We start from the raw sequence: 16,562 nt of genomic DNA, 5'->3' as shown, positions 1-16,562 counted from the left end.
TCTCTAAATTCTTTGTGGAAAGGGGCAAGCTATAAGTGATTATAAATGATGAGAATCTTCACCTGCCCGAAGGTAAAGTGCTGAATCTATCAAACAGGTTCTAACCTGCCCTAATCCTGTAGATTGCTGTTATCATAAATACCAGGACACAAATGGACCCACTGATAACCATTGCCCGGCACTGTTCACAGCTTAGACTAATGAATAAGTTACTCCTGGACAAATAGAGAGTAAGATTGAGCAGTGGCTTGGGAGCAAGTGCATGCTGAGCTTCACTGAAAACTGCAGCAGGAGTCAACACTAGTTTAAATTTATCCAAGGCTCACCTGGGAGGTGGGGAGCTGTATCTGGAAGGGTATCTGCTCTCTGGAGAGAATAGTATGGGAAATGTTTGACTTTGTTGGACAATAAAGAAAGTCCTTGAGTCTGTTTAGATGTCACTAAGTGAGATCTACCCTATTTAATATTGCCCCCACTCCATCCACTTTAGCCTGAGGTTTATTTCTCCGTGGCACTCACCGCTGTCAAATGTTCTATAGAATTTGCTTATTTATTATGCTTATTGTTGTCTCCCTCTACTGGGACACATGCTCCAGGAAGGCAGAGGTCTTCTTGGTTCACTACTGTATTTCCAGTCACTGGAAGATTGTTCTTGCAGGACCTTCCTCCTCACTAAGGTGGGCAGGCCTGAGGGGTGAAGAGTGGTCTGCACTGAAGTTTTGTGACCAAGTGTCTTATCTGTCCTCAGTGTTGTGGGAGCAGAAGCTTATGTCCCAAGGTTGAGCAAGCCCAGGGGACCCCAGTTCACAATACATTGATACATCTGAGAGGTTAATTTTTTTTTTTTTTCTTTTTTGAGACAGAGTCTCGCGCTTTCACCCTGGGTAGAGTGCAGTGGTGTCATCGTAGCTGACTGCATCCTCAAACTTCTGGGCTCAAGGGATTCTCCTGTCTCAGCCTCCCAAGTTGGTGGGACTACAGGCGCACACCACGACGCTCAGCTAATTTTTCTAATTTTAGTAGAGACAGGGTCTTGCTCTTGCTCAGGCTGGTCTCCAACTCCTGAGCTCAAGCAATCCTCCTGCCTCAGCCTCCCAGAGTGCTAGGATTACAGGCGTGAGCCACCACGCCTGGCCTGAGAAAGTTAATTTTTAATTGGAAGTGAAAAATATTTGCCCAGATTTGGAATGCTAATATCAGCTTTGCCAGCCCATTCTTCTCTCTGTAGGAAAGAGAGATGAGGAATCAGATGAAAACCAAAAGATGCTCATAGTTAGAGCCAAGGAGTTTGATGGGATTAATGGCTAGTGTCCCAAAGCTATGGTGGCCCAGTGTATTCATGTTCACTGCCAAGATGTTTGGCATACTCAAGGCAGGAAATCTTTTTTCCTGGAAAAGATGCAGACAGAATCTTTTATTTTTCTTTATAGACTCCACAGCAGCCACTCCTGTCAATCTATTTGGCTGGGTTAATATACCGTGTCCTTGAGGATTTAAAGGCCTCTAGAATGGACTTGAGTGTTCCCCAGGCATCTTTAGCCATATCTTTGCAGACCATTTCTTGGGATGTTTCTTTCTATAAATTGCTAATCTCACCCAGTATGTGTTGATTTTTCTCTGGTTTAGCTTTCTACAGGGAAATTGACTCCCAGGTTGGTGTGTGTGTGTGTGGAGGTGGGTGGTGGTGGTTACCCTGCTGTACAACTGCTCATACAGCAGCTACACCCTTTCACATACCCACTCCCTGGGGAGCAGGGTGAGGAAACCAAAGGAAAATGCAAGAAGATTAATTTGAATTTTCCAGTAGCTCAGGTGAAAGCTGTCTCAAGGGAAAATGGTTTGGTTTTGTTTTTTTTTTTTTTTTTTTTTCCTCTTCATTCTAGTATTTCATAAGTTTGATGACTTCTCTCTTTTTTTTTTTTTTTTTTGAGACAGAGTCTCCGCTTTGTTGCCCAGGCATCAGCCTAGCTAGCTCACAGCAACCTCAAATTCCTGGCCTCAAGTGATCCTCCTTCCTCAGACTCCTGAGTAGCTGGGACTACAGGCATGCACCACCAGGCCCGGATAATATTTTCTATATATTTTTAGTTGTCCAGCTGATTTCTTTCTATTTTTAGTAGAGATGAGGGTCTCACTCTTGCTCAGGCTGGTCTCAAACTCCTGACCTTGAGCGATCCTCCTGCCTCGGCCTCCCAGAGTGCTAGGATTATAGGCGTGAGCCACCCCGCCCCCTAGAGAGCTAGGATTATAAGCGTGAGCCACCCTGCCTGGCCAGTTTAGTGTCTTCTTGACCTCAACATGGAAGGCTGGGGTTGGGACTCGATAGTGGCGCCTCCGTATTTCCCTGCTCTGACACTGCCTTCTGTTTTCTCTGCAGTGAACACCGAGAGTGAGACGGCAGTGGTGAATGTCACCTACTCCAACAGGGAGCAGACCAGGCAGTAAGTCGCTGGGAAAGTGGGGCTGCGGGGGTCTGTGTGGCGTGTTGCGAGCCGTGTCTCTCTTGCTTCCAGGGTCCCTCTGCTTCCACCGGGGGTCCAAGCAGGCTGGGGTCCCTGTCTGGCCTCAGATTGTGGGCCAGCCAAACCCAGACTCCCTCATAAGGATTTTTTCGGGGTTTGTCTCCTTCATGTCCTTTGTTTCGGGATCTCAAAGGTTCAGAAACTCTTCTGGTTTGACAGCAAAATACACTGAAAGGAGGGACCCAAAGCCCTCCCAGGGTAGATGGGCAGTCAGCAAAAAGGTCCGATTCAGATAGTCTCTAGTTGCCCGGCACCGCGGGGTCCTTTGCTGTGTTCATTGCGACATCTAGCGATGGTGAGGGGGAACTGCGGGGTTCAGAAAGGATTCGTTAAAGTTGCCATGCGGAGCAGACATTTCATTGCAGTGATGGTTGTGAAGCTAGTTGATGATTCGGTAAGATTTTTCCAGTCCCATCGCACCCACAATTTCTAGCTCCTTAGCCCTTTGGTTGAGCAGTTAATTAGGCTTCTCGCCCACTGGTATAAACAGACTACCTATTTTGTGCATTCCTCGTTTAAAATCATGTCCGACCTGGTTACAGGCTTTTGCTACATTGGACTTTTGGTGTTTTTCTTGCTTCTTCATGTGCTGCCTCCTCCAAGTTAGTAGTACTTTGTAAAATCCCAGCACTTTCTCAAATGCCTACCGTTTTCTTTTCCATACCTCCCGGGCTCAGAATTTTTTAGAGATTCCTGCTGCCCCTTGTGGCCATGTAAGATCCTTTGCCCGGCTGTAAAGATCTGTCAACACTTGCTCATTCCTTACTGCTTGTTGTTGTTGCTTGCTAACATTTCTTTTTTTTTTTTTTTTGAGACAGAGTCTCGCTCTGTTGCCCGGGCTAGAGTGAGTGCCGTGGCATCAGTCTAGCTCACAGCAACCTCAAAATCCTGGGCTTAAGCAATCCTACAGCCTCAGCCTCCCGAGTAGCTGGGACTACAGGCATGTGCCACCATGCCCTGCTAATTTTTTCTATGTATATTTTAGTTGGCCAGATAATTTCTTTCTATTTTTTAGTAGAGACAGGGTCTCGCTCTTGCTCAGGCTGGTCTCGAACTCCTGACCTTGAGCGATCCACCCACCTCGCCCTCCCAGAGTGCTAGGATTACAGGCGTGAGCCACCGCACCTGGCCTCACGCTTGCTAACATTTCTAACCACTGCCAGCCTTGGGAATGGCTGATGCCTTTTCCTCCCTTCAATCTTACTCAGCCCATTTTAGAGACCTCCCAAATACTGAGACTCCAGTCTCCAAGGGGTAAGCAATCCATTCTGTCTCCAATTCTTATTTTCCACGTAGTTTTCATCAACCAAGGGAGGTGCCAGGCTGGGCGTGGTGGCTCACGCCTGTAATCCTAGCACCCTGGGAGGGCGAGGTGGGTGGATTGTTTGAGCTCAGGAGTTCGAGACCAGCCTGAGCGAGAGCGAGACCCCGTCTCTACTAAAAAAATAGAAAGAAATTATATGGACAACTAAAAATATATATAGAAAAAATTAGCTAAGCATGGTGGCGAATGCTTGTAGTCCCAGCTACTGGGGAGGCTGAGGCAGGAGGTTGCTGTGAGCTAGGTTGATGCCACGGCACTCTAGTCTGGGCAACAGAGTGAGACTCTGTCTCAAAAAAAAAAAAAAAAAAAAAGAGGTGCCAAACTCAATAGGTTTCATTAACCAAGGGAGGTGCCAGACTTAAGAGGTTTAAAAACAACAAATCCCTTAATTTATCCCATGCGTTCACATGTGATCCTCACACGAATCCTATAAGAATGAAGTTTTGGCTGAAACTGACAAGCTGATCCTAAAATTCAGTGTGAGGTAATGCAAGGGACCCAAAATAACCATAAAAATCGTGAATAAGAACAAAATTAGAAGTCATTAGCTTCCTGATTTGAAAACGTACTTTAAATCTACGGTAATCAAATCAGTGTGGTAGTGGCATCAGGATAGACATAGATCAGTAGCACAGAATTGAGAGTCTAGAAATAAGGCCTTACATTTATGATCATCTGGGGGGTTTTTTTTCTTTCTTTAAATAAACGTGCTAAGAAAGTTCAATGGGAAAGAAACAGTCTTTTCAACAAATGGTACTGGCAATTTAATGATATTCACAGGTAAAAAGATGAATTGAATCCCCTACCGTAACACCATACGCACAAAACTCAATATGTATCACAGACCTAAATGTACTGGCCATAAGATAGGCAGGGCACACGTATTAATACCAATTTTCTACTTTATAGCTGATGACACTTAGGTCTAGACTAAGTTGTGAATTGCCTAGTTCATATAACTGTGAGCAGTGGAGTTAAGATTGGAAGACTGGTGCCCTAACTTAATTGAGTATTTTTGTCCTGCATTTCATTAGGGTATGGCAGAGCAGGGTTAACATTTGGATTCTGCATATATGTTAATATATTTCATTCTCTTTTGACCTTGTTTTCATTAGCTCTTAGGTCATTAAATATGAAATGTCCGATTTCAAATCAAAAGTTTAGTTTATTATATCTTAAACAAGTAACCATACAATTAATCAAAGTATGCACCTAAACTATTGACACAGTTTTGCCATCTTAACAGTAGCTTGTTTATGCTAGCAGTGAAGAAGCCTGGAGATTGAGTGGTGATGAAATCGTGAAAGGTGTTTTCCACAGCTTGTTGAGAGTTGAATATTTTTCCTTGCAAGAAGTGGTCCAAAGCCTGGGAGAAGCAGTGGTAGTCAACTGGTGAATACAATGGATGACAGAGAATTTCCAAGTCCAGCCTTTGTAGTTTGAGCAGTGTTGTTTTTGTGACATTTGGTAGAACATTGTCTTGGAAGAGGAGTGGCCTGTCTCTGTTGACCAATCTTGGCTGCTTAATCACAAGCATCCTCATTATTTCATCCAATTCGTTGCAGGAGACATCCGCTGTAATGGATTGACCGTGTTTCATGAAACTATAGTGGCCAATACGAGTGCTGGACCAACAGACACCATTAGCTTTTTTTGATGAATACTGGGTTTTGGACTGCGTTTCAGCAATTCATCTTTATCCAGCCATTGTGCCCAACACTTGTGATTGTCAAAAAGAATCCCTTTGTCATCATAACAATATGGTGTAGAAATGGTTCGCCTTTATGTCGTGAGAGCAAAGAAAGGCAAGCTTTGAGATGATTTCTCTTCCGATGCTCTTCTAATTCTTGTGGTACCCATCTATCCAGATTCTTTACCTTGTCGGATCTGTTTCAAATGGTCCAATATTGTTGGAATAGTTATGTCCAGTCTTGCTGCTAATTCATGGGTAGGTTGAGATGGATTCGCATCCACTACAGCTTTGTGCTCATCATCATCCACCTTGGACTGAGGTCACCCCACGTGGCTCATTTTTAAGATTAAAGTCACCAGAACGGAACTTCTCAAACCATCGACGTACTGTGCATTCATTAGCTGCATCCTTCCCAAATACTTCATTGGTATTTTGAGCTGTCTGTGCTGTATTGGTTCCATGATGGAACTCATACTCAAAAATAACATGAATTTTTTACTTATCTGTGGTTTCACAAAAATGACTCTAAAAAAAATCTGAAAGATGATCACAAGCCAAACTCTGTGTTTTAAAGACTGAGGATGTACCTTCATGATAAGAACAAAATAAGAAGTCAAAGTGAAGTGTCAGTGTTATTAACTGTCTAATTTAGTACTTAAGGAAATCGGACATTTCATCCTTAATAACCTAATATAAGATTAGGATTTTGCGGTAGTTGGCACTTGGTAGAACTCCTCAGTCCAGAAGGTTTATGTGTCAGCTTTGCTGAGCCCCTTCAGGTACATGGTATGCTCTCCAACTGACATGGGAGTTCTTTGAGATATATGCTTAGTCTTCCTTTTTAGACTGGGAGCACCCTATGCTCTCTATTGGACTGGGAGCCCATTTCTCTGATGATCTGAATGGAAAGCCTTTGTGAACAATAAATCCCAACCAAATGTCAGGAATCACTATGTTTATTTGCTTTTCCTTGATGTCTTTGATGCCATTTAAACTGGAAGGTCCTTGAAGGTGGAGATGGGGGGTGGTGGGCAGGTGGTTTTCTCCCTTTCTGGAGTGTGTTCCAAGTTGTAACTCTGTAGAGTGCTTTGCCAGAGGAGAGCATCTGATGTGATTGGCGTGGATAGACATGACCGGTAGACTCTCATTCTATCCCCAGAGCCATCATGAAGCTGAATGGCCACCAGTTGGAGAACCATGCCCTGAAAGTCTCCTACATTCCCGATGAGCAGATAGCACAGGGTCCTGAGAACGGGCGCCGAGGAGGCTTTGGCTCCCGGGGTCAGCCCCGCCAGGGCTCACCTGTGGCAGCCGGGGCCCAAGCTAAACAGCAGCAGGTGGACATCCCCCTTCGACTCCTGGTGCCCACCCAGTATGTGGGTGCCATCATTGGCAAGGAAGGGGCCACCATCCGCAACATCACAAAACAGACCCAGTCCAAGTGAGTCCTTGGGGAATGGAGGCTGGGTGCTGGGACTGTGGCTGGTACCTGGGGAGGCTCTTGCAAGCATGCCTGGGGCATTGATATTTAGCTCCTCGGAAATGTTGCTTGGAACATTCAGGGGTCACTGCTTGCAATCTTAGCCTCCTGGGTAAGGGTGGGCAGATGGGGAGGGAGCATGGGTCTGGGCTGGGACACTGGTGGCAGTGGTTGGGCCACACAGTTTTGTTAGTAAGAAGGGTTCTATAAGTTCAAAAAAAAAAGTGTCCTCAAGCAAACCCAGCCTTGATGAGTCATCCACTCCTCAGTGCTCTGATTTCATGACCACTTTGTGGGCTGGCCACCCTGCCCAGAGTCGGGGGCCCTCAGTAATAGGTCATAATTATGTCCCATCTCCCCATTTTGCCACAACCACACCTTTTCTCTAATCTTTATACGCTGATCAGTGTGCTCAGTGGAAAAATACAGGTCGCATTATGTCCTTATTCATAAGTCCCATTATTATTTAGTTTTAGTTCGGGACAATATGTCTTCCCTTTATATTTATTTCGAGGGAAACATGTAGAATTTAAGGTGACATGTAGCTTTAGAGCTGTGGGCTGGTAATCCTCACCCCTGCATCCAGTGGTCCCCAACCTTTTTGGCACCAGGGACTGGATTCATGGAAGACAATTTTCCCATGGACCAGGGCTGGGAAGATGGGGTGTCGTAGGTGGGGGGAGGGTGGTGCAGAGCTCAGGGGGTGATGGGGTTTCCTAACAGGCCATGGACTGGTACTGGGCCTTGGCCGGGGGTTGGGGACCGTGGCCTGCCTCTGTGTGATAGACTGAGACAGTGCTGGTCTGCAACAGAATCCAGAGTAGCAGACTGGTCGTATTTGTCTAGCCCTTTGCCCTTCCTGAATCTGCACTCGATGGGCCTTGTTCTAAGAAGAGCAGGTTTTATGTCTTTGATAGAGGAGAGGTGGGGTGAGCCTGAAGGACTGGTGCCCCTAGGAACAACTAACCAGTGTTGTCCTTGTGGTCCTCAGGATAGATGTGCATAGGAAGGAGAACGCAGGTGCAGCTGAGAAAGCCATCAGCGTCCACTCTACCCCCGAGGGCTGCTCCTCTGCCTGTAAGATGATCTTGGAGATAATGCATAAAGAAGCAAAGGACACCAAAACGTAAGGCTCCAGCTTTCCTTGCATCTTCGGGGACTGCCAGCCCCCCTCCCCTCAAACTTGTTAATAGCAGTAATACAGAGATACAGGAGACATAGTCATAAATTGTATAAAAAGGTATAAACTGAGAAATGCTCTTCTCCTTCTTACTCCCCTTGTGTAACCTAGAAATTCTATGCACTCACAAGGGTGTGTGTATTTGTGTGTGTATGGTGCACATCCGTGTGTACCTCTAAGGGGATCATACTGAACATGCTGTTCTATACTTTTTCATTCTCTGTATCAGTACTTGTCTCAGTGCATGTTGACATACTCATTCTTGTAGCTGCATAGAATTCCACAGTTACGGCTGTCCTTGGTTCATTTAACCAATCCCTGGATGTCTTGATGTGTGTTTGGATTGCTTTAAAATTTTCCTTATGGAAAACAGTGATGCTACAGGCTTATACAAACTGGGGGAAAAAAGAAAAAAACAGTGATGCAAGCAATCTGCCTATACATATTCCTTTGCACACTTGTCCTTTTAAAAAATAGCTTTATTGATGTTTAATTGATGTATAATCAATCACACACATTTTAAAAGTGTACCGTATGATGAGTTAAAATTTAAGATGTACATACCTATAAAACCACCATCACAATTAAGATAAAGAACATGTCCTTTTACTCCTTGGCCATCCCCTTCTGTCCCCAATTCCCTTATCACTAAGCAGCCACCATATGCTGACTTTTGTAACCTTTTACTTGGAAACAGCCACTCGGGTTGCAGGGTGGCTGTGCCTCCACCTCTCCTGCTGTTGAAGGAGCTCTTGTCTTCCCTGTCTTCCCCAGGGCTGACGAGGTCCCTCTGAAGATCCTGGCCCACAATAACTTCGTGGGGCGTCTCATTGGCAAGGAAGGGCGTAACCTGAAGAAGGTGGAGCAGGACACAGAGACGAAAATCACCATCTCCTCGTAAGGCTTCCTCCCATGTCCCTCTATGTGAGTGGGGGATGCACGGTGGCCCAGGGTCAGCAGTATCTCATCATGCCCCCTTAAGTTGGGTGCTGTTTCCTTCCTGCTGAAGAAAAACAGTTAAAGAAGTGGTAAAAAGTATTTTTTTTTCTTTTCTTTTTTTTGAGCCAGAGTATCACTGTTGCCCTGGCTAGAGTGCAGTGGCATCATCATGGCTCATTGCAACCTCAAACTCATGATGGGCTCCAGTGATTCTCCTGTGTCAGCTTCCTGAGTAGTTGGGACTATAGGTGTCTGCCACTACACCCGGCTAATTTTTTTTTTTTGTTGTTGAGACAGAGTCTTACTTTGTTGCCCAGGCTAGAGTGAGTGCCGTGGCATCAGCTTAGCTCACAGCAACCTCAGACTCCTCGGCTTAAGCGATCCTACTGCCTCAGCCTCCCGAGTAGCTGGGACTACAGGCATGCGCCACTATGCCCGGCTTATTTTTTTCTATATAGATTTTTAGTTGTCCATATAATGTCTTTCTATTTTTAGCAGAGACGGGGTCTCGCTCTTGCTCAGGCTGGTCTCGAACTCCTGACCTCGAACGATCCACCCGCCTCGGCCTCCCAGAGTGCTAGGATTACAGGCGTGAGCCACCGCGCCCGGCCCCGGCTAATTTTTTATATATTTTTTTAGAGGCGAGGTCTCGCCCTTGCTTAGGATGGCCTCGAACTCCTGGCCTCAGCAGTCCTCCCACCTTGGCTTCTCAGAGTGCCAGAATTTCAGGCGTGAGCCACTGCGCTTGGCCAAGAGCATTTCTCTCTCTAAGGGGTAGAACTCTCCCCCATTCCCACTGCCATGTGGATTGTGGGGGCATCGTAGGGGGCTGCCTCTACAGGCTTTTCCTGCCACATCACAGCCTTCTTCCTGTGCATCTCGAGGGCAGCCGGCAGCTAGGAGCCAGGCCTTCGGGGTTTCAGGCCTGTCTGCCACCATGAGAAGCGGCCCGACCTCAGTCCCTTTCTGTCTGTATCGTGGGCTGCCTCTGCACACACCGTGCCTCCTCTTTGCATCGAAGACTAGCCTGTGGGCAAAGGAATGGTTCTCTTCCAGAAAGGTGCAAGACGTGGATTGCATAGGGCCAGTTGGGAAGCTCAGTGGCACAATCCTCCTTCCTGCTTTACCAGCAACATATCCCATCTGTGACTGGATTTATTGCTAAGGGAGGGAGTCTCAGCTGGGTATTTTTACCCCTCTGCACTTCACTCCCTGCCCTCGTTACAAACTGGGGACATGGAAGGCTGGAGATAGAGAGTTATGCAGAAATGGGGGACCTGTGACCCAGTTGCGCTCTGGCCTGGTCCTGGCTTGCCAGCGAAAGGCTGAGGCTGCTCTGCTCTTCCACCAGGTTGCAGGACCTCACCCTCTACAACCCCGAGAGGACCATCACTGTGAAGGGGGCCATCGAGAACTGCTGCAGGGCTGAGCAGGAAATCATGAAGAAAGTCCGGGAGGCCTACGAGAATGATGTGGCCGCCATGAGCGTGAGTGCTGCGTGGCTTGCCCTTTTCTGAGTCTGAGCAACAGCAGCTTGTGGGCACAGGGTGGCAGACAATCCTCCTGCCTCAGCCTCCCGAGCAGCTGGGACTATAAGTGTGCTGTCGCCACATGCCCGGCTGATTTTTCCTTTTTTTTTGTAGAGATGAGGGTCTCACTATGTTGACCAGGCAACTATTGAACTCCTGGTCTCAAGGGATCCTTCCACCTCAGTCCCCCAAAGTGCTGAGACTATAAGTGTGAGCCACCAGCTCGTCTGATTTTGTAAAGAGGAGTGGGGATGGGGTGATAGACCAAAAAGGTTCAGAACTACTGAGTCCTAGAAGTCAAATGGAGCTCTGTCTCCATCCCTCCTTCTCATACAGGGGCATCAGTCACATGATAGGGTCATGCATCTGTAGTCTGTCCTGGTCAGAGGGGACTGAGCAGCCAGAGAGGAAGGACTGCTGAGGGTGTAGAGCGGGTGGGCTTCTCCGGTTGGGGGAGTTAGTTCCGTAAGCACATCCCATTGCTCACCACTCCTCACCTGTGTGCATGCGGGCGTGTATGCAAGCATAAGGGCAGGCAGGTTTTTGTGCAAAAGCATGTCATTGTCATGTTTTTGGCCCACTCTTCCTGGGGCCACCCACCTTTCTGGTTCAGCCAGGGCCACCCCCAAGGGACCACAAGGTCCTGTCTGGATGAGCTGACTCCCTTCTCCTCATCTTTCTTCCTCAGCTGCAGTCTCACCTCATCCCTGGCCTGAACCTGGCTGCTGTAGGACTTTTCCCAGCCTCATCCAGTGCAGTCCCACCACCTCCCAGCAGCGTTACTGGAGCGGCTCCCTACAGCTCCTTTATGGTAGGTGGAAGGTCTCATTTACAGGGGAATGCTGAGCCTGCGGTGGCCTCCCTCGAGGGGTCCAAATCCCCTTGGGAGTCTGATGCTTAGGAAGTTTACAGGGAAAGGAGGGGAGTTCTGAGGGACATCCCTCTTGCAGTCCTCCCAGCCACTCTTCCAAGTGGCAGTTGTGCAGAGCAGGGCCTAGGTACTGCAGGGTGCTGGCAGCTGTGTTCACTTGCACTCTGCTGGGCATGGGAAGAGGTAAAGGGCTCACAGCATCCCTTGGCAGCCCGGGTGGCAGGTGGGTGCCTGCACCCCTTCCTTTGCAAGGATGCAAGCCGGGGGAGTGGAGGGGCTTCTGGGCCCTGCCCCTCAGGCCCCTTGGTAATAATGTGCCCTGTCCTGGCAGCAGGCTCCCGAGCAGGAGATGGTGCAGGTGTTCATTCCCGCCCAGGCGGTGGGCGCCATCATCGGCAAGAAGGGGCAGCACATCAAACAGCTGTCCCGGTTCGCCAGCGCCTCCATCAAGGTGACCTGCTCTGTGGGTTTGGGATGGGAGGTGGCTCCGCTTCTTCCACCCTCTGTGTCTGCTCCCAGATTCCCGTAGTCTTGAGAATTTGCATCTTTCCCTGTGTAATGTCAGTCCTCTCTACTTTTGACCTTGCTTGGCCTCCATGGCTTGCCTTCAGTGCCCCTGGGTTTTCAGGCAAGGCAGGAAGCAGGGTGGTAGGACAGAAGAAGAGCTTCAGACCTGCCACAGACTGACCTAAGTTCAAATCCCAGCCCACCGTGTCACCCCCCAGTAAGCTGTGTGACCCGAGCCTCACTGTCCTCGTCAGGACAATGCTGTGAAACGACGCAGCCAAAGCCCCTACCACCCACAGTTTAACACTGGTTTAAGTGTTAGTTGTCTTTCAGCTTCCCCGGTCAGGGTCAGGGGAGAGAGAAGGGAGAATCTGTTACAGTGAAACGAAGGTGCTTTTAAATTTCACAAACCTAAATCCAGTTGTTTCAGTGGTCTTAAAAGCTTTGGGCAAAAGCTGCACTTGTTTCGCAAGGGGAGATGCAGTCACTCCCCTCCCCATCTCATCTGTGTCTGACGCTTGACTCCACGGAAAGCTCCCAAGAGACTGGGGAGAGGGGAGGTTGGAGGAGGCCCTATGTATAGAAACTCTCTGGAGCAAGTCCTTCTAACTGTCCTCTGCCCTTCTAACAGCTGGTGTGCAGGGACAATGACTAGGGCTTCCGGGTCTTAGTTCTTCCCTCTCCCAGTCTTCAGAATGGGCAGTGGGAGTAAGGGTGGTGGTGGGGAACTGGAGGAAATGGAGATGCCAGGGGTCTCTTCCTGAAGAGGGCCCCTCTTTGACCAGCTGTTTGCTTTGTAGATTGCACCACCTGAAACCCCTGACTCCAAAGTTCGTATGGTTATCATCACTGGACCGCCAGAAGCCCAATTCAAGGTTTTGATCTTTATTGTTTTTCCAAGCTGGATACTGGGGAATTGAGGTTGGGTTCTTCCCCTGAGTGCAGGAAAAGGGCTGGGGCAATCTCCCATAACTGTCAAATCCTCTGCACATCTTCAAGCCTTCCCTGCAGGATACAGGACTGCACAGCTACTTGCAAGTTGGCATCAAACTCAATTCTTTTGACTTCCACTTCCCTTGTTACTTCTTGAAGGTCAACACAAATTATGGGAAAGGAAGAAGCCTGAGGGCTGCTTCTTTGCATTCTGCCTTAGTTACTATGGAAGGCATTTGATGTCCAATTCCTTTCTCTCCTTTGTCTTTGCTACATCCTTAGCTTCTTGAACTTCTGGTCAGATAGGTCTCTAGTATTACAGATAAGAAGGAGCACTGACAGGCTGCCCAGCCGAGCTGAGCCTTTCCTATCACCTGCCTCAGATGGTCAACCCACCTAGGATGAGGTGGGCCTATGGGCCAGAGAAGGATGGGCTGGATCTTGGGGGATACACTGGCTGTTTACTGATCTTCCCTTTCGTCACAGATTCATGGCCCGCTCATTAACAATTACCTCCTCTTCCCAGGCTCAGGGAAGAATCTATGGCAAACTCAAGGAGGAGAACTTCTTTGGTCCCAAGGAGGAAGTAAAGTTGGAGACCCATATACGGGTGCCAGCGTCAGCAGCCGGCCGGGTCATCGGCAAAGGTGGCAAAACGGTGAGCCATCAGGGCCGGTCGAAAGCCCTGGGCCTTGGTCTCCAAACCCAATGGCTCTGCTCTGGCCTGCTGCTCCCAGCTCTGCTCAACCGTAGGACTCCTGATTTGCCCATTGACTTAATTCTTCTAACTCAACCTCCTGACTCTTCCAGACCCACTAGTCACCTGCCCCCTGCTCCTCCCTCCACCCCCACCCATGCTTCTTGATGGCACCCTGAGCTTCTCTCTGGCCACCCCCAGGTGAACGAGTTGCAGAATTTAACAGCTGCTGAGGTGGTAGTGCCAAGAGACCAGACCCCTGATGAGAACGACCAGGTCATCGTGAAAATCATCGGACATTTCTATGCCAGCCAGGTACATACAGTGTTCCCCTATCATGGGAGGACTGCAGGAGCCCAGGGAGCAGAGAAGCGGAGACTCCAGAGGTTGATCTGCAGGACTGTGACAAGTCCTGTGTCTTTGACCACATCTGCCTGCCTCTGGGCTGGGTCATTCCCCTCTTTCAGGCGCAGGAGTAGGATGAGTAGATGACTTATACCCTCTTAAGGCTCTCTAGGGAATGTGCTTTGACAGTTTTCATGTATAGTATATATTATATATAGCTCTTATGTATGTTATACATTATTTATTAATGGTCTTTCCTGTTGTCTAACCTTAGTTCTTCCCTAACCTGTGTTTGCGTTGGATATGAAAGGAAATTGGTATTATGTATCACCCAGTCTTGACTGTAGAATAATAACAACACTAATGACACTGTGGATTGCATTTTTCAGATGCAGTCCCTTTGCTGTTTCCAGAGTGACTGTTCACTTCCTGGTTTCTGTTCTTCCTCCTTTCCTCTTTCTAGAACTTATCGTCACTGCCCAGTAATGGGGACAGATTCTAGAGCCTGGAATGGAAGGCCAATACCAGGTTCAAATTTTGCTGAACCTCAACAAGGCTGGGAAAGGGTGATTGACAGCTGATGGGGTTTTCCTAAAATCTAAATGCCCCCAGCGCTAAAATTAGAAAGAGACTTTTGAGACAGTTCATAGAGGATCTGCAAGGCTTGTGGCCACTCGAGGCTGCTCAGGCAATGCAGAGCAGAGCTTGGCTCCCATGCGGTGTGGTCCAGCATCAGGAATGAGGATTTTAGAGGCAGGGGGCTTTGAGCTCAAACCCCACATAGCCTCTCTGCTACGTGACCTTGGATAAGTAACTTTCTCTGATAATCCTTTGAGAAGTATTAATAAGAGCCACAATAATAATATCTAACACATATGGGTGCATTGATACACCCAGCACTGTTGTACATACACAGTTGATATATATTAACTCATTTAATCCTCACAACAAGCTCATTTTACAAATGAGGAAGGTGAGACTTAAGAGAGCAAATGATATGTCCACGGGCGCACAGAGCCAGGCCGTATTAAATACTGAAGCAGTTTCAGCTGATCAGAATGAGGATTGAACGAAAAACTAAAACATTAAGCCGGGGCTCATGGAACTCATGTAAATATTGATTTCCACATTCTTTCTCCCAACCCAGATCAACTTTCTCTTTAACCAGGAAACGAAACACCCAATTTGTAGAACGAAGACATTGTAGTAAATTTCTATGAAATGAATCCCATTTTGCAGTTGATTTCCCTTATAAAGCTTCAGTCACAGGATAAAAACTTTTAAGAAGGAAAGAGTAAAGACCCCAATCCTTTGGTATTTCACCCATTTTCTCAGTGGAGCTTATATCATATCTGGGCATTGTATTCGTTCCCTGTCCTGGGGTATTTACATGAATAGTGGATTTGTGGTGACTTCTCATTTATGACCCTGTACTACATTTCATACACTAATGTCTAGAAACTCTAGGTGTTCCATTTTGGGCTTAGTAACAAGTCCAAAGTCATAACAACGCAACTTTGTCACGTTTTAGATTTCTATGAGTGGGTTTATGCTACTGTCTCTCCAATCCCTGCTGCCCCCCATCCTCACCCCCGGCCACTTTCCCATCCTTTCTGTATTATTCAGTGGATACTCCGGCTCTGCCAGAGGAAAAGAAACTTAAGGTCCCTCTGACCCTCACTTTTCGTCTTTCTTCTGAGTCCTGTGTACCTGCTCTGTTGTTGCTGGTGCCCGGATCCTGATGGCCTCTCTCCCTGCGGAAGGCTGTCTCCTTGGAGGTCCTCACACCCTCCCTCTTGCCTGTTCTTGCTGCAGATGGCTCAGCGAAAGATCCGAGACATCCTGGCCCAGGTTAAGCAGCAGCACCAGAAGGGACAGAGTAACCAGGCCCAGGCACGGAGGAAGTGACCAGCCCCATCCCATCCCATCGTGTCCAGGACAATGGGCAGCAATGGAGAGCGCACTCTCCCCGGCAGGCCTGAGAATGAGTGGGAATCCGGGACACCAGGGCTGGGCTGTAGATCAGGTTTGCCCACTTGCTTGAGAAAGATGTTCAGTGAGGAACCCTGATCTCCACGCCCCAAACACCCAACCAATTGGCCCAACACTGCCTACCCCTCGGGGTGTCACCACTGAAATTCTAGCTCAGGGTGCTTTTAAACGTGGATTGTTTAAGGAAGTTCTCCAGGCCCCACCAAGAGGGTGGGTCAGACTCTAGTGGGAAGAGAAATAAAATTTCCTTCAGGTTTTTAAAACATACAGAGGGGTGTTTTGATCAGTCTCAAAGGATGGTTTCTTTCTTGACCCTAAAATCTTTCCAGCCTTCTTTTCCCTATTTGGTTAATTGATTAAAATACCTCCATTCTCATGCGCTGACACCACCTCTTCCTATGTTGTTTTATCTTTACTGGTACCAGAAAAAATGCATTGCTTTGCTTACTGTATTGACTCAAGAGAGAAGACCCATCCGTATCTGTTGCTTAATTTCAATCCCTCCCTAACCAATCAGTAGGTACAGTAAGTAATAAGGCAGGGGAAGAAA

At 47.7% G+C, this 16,562-nt stretch overlaps 1 protein-coding gene across 3 annotated transcripts in view; it reads left to right on the top strand.

Moving 5' to 3' along the window:
- Window positions 1–15,928, top strand: part of IGF2BP1 (insulin like growth factor 2 mRNA binding protein 1) — a 40,106-nt gene extending 24,178 nt beyond the window's left edge. Inside the window, exons 5-15 of one of the 3 annotated variants that reach the window (XM_069481264.1) lie at window positions 2,378–2,441; window positions 6,699–6,980; window positions 8,011–8,145; window positions 8,974–9,096; window positions 10,490–10,625; window positions 11,356–11,478; window positions 11,873–11,989; window positions 12,846–12,920; window positions 13,505–13,636; window positions 13,877–13,990; window positions 15,836–15,928. In XM_069481264.1, coding sequence (XP_069337365.1) covers window positions 2,378–2,441; window positions 6,699–6,980; window positions 8,011–8,145; window positions 8,974–9,096; window positions 10,490–10,625; window positions 11,356–11,478; window positions 11,873–11,989; window positions 12,846–12,920; window positions 13,505–13,636; window positions 13,877–13,990; window positions 15,836–15,928 — 1,394 coding nt within the window. Of the gene's footprint in view, window positions 1–2,377; window positions 2,442–6,698; window positions 6,981–8,010; window positions 8,146–8,973; window positions 9,097–10,489; window positions 10,626–11,355; window positions 11,479–11,869; window positions 11,990–12,845; window positions 12,921–13,504; window positions 13,637–13,876; window positions 13,991–15,835 lie in introns of all 3 variants that reach the window. The other 2 variants (XM_069481262.1, XM_069481265.1) reach the window with 2 other exon arrangements.
- Window positions 15,929–16,562: the final 634 nt, after the last annotated feature.

Source organism: Eulemur rufifrons, chromosome 9, assembly GCF_041146395.1.
Source record: "Eulemur rufifrons isolate Redbay chromosome 9, OSU_ERuf_1, whole genome shotgun sequence".
In the NCBI taxonomy this organism is placed as follows: domain Eukaryota; kingdom Metazoa; phylum Chordata; class Mammalia; order Primates; family Lemuridae; genus Eulemur; species Eulemur rufifrons.
The sequence above is the reverse complement of the archived record's forward strand: the minus strand, read 5'-3'. Positions and strand labels throughout refer to the sequence as shown.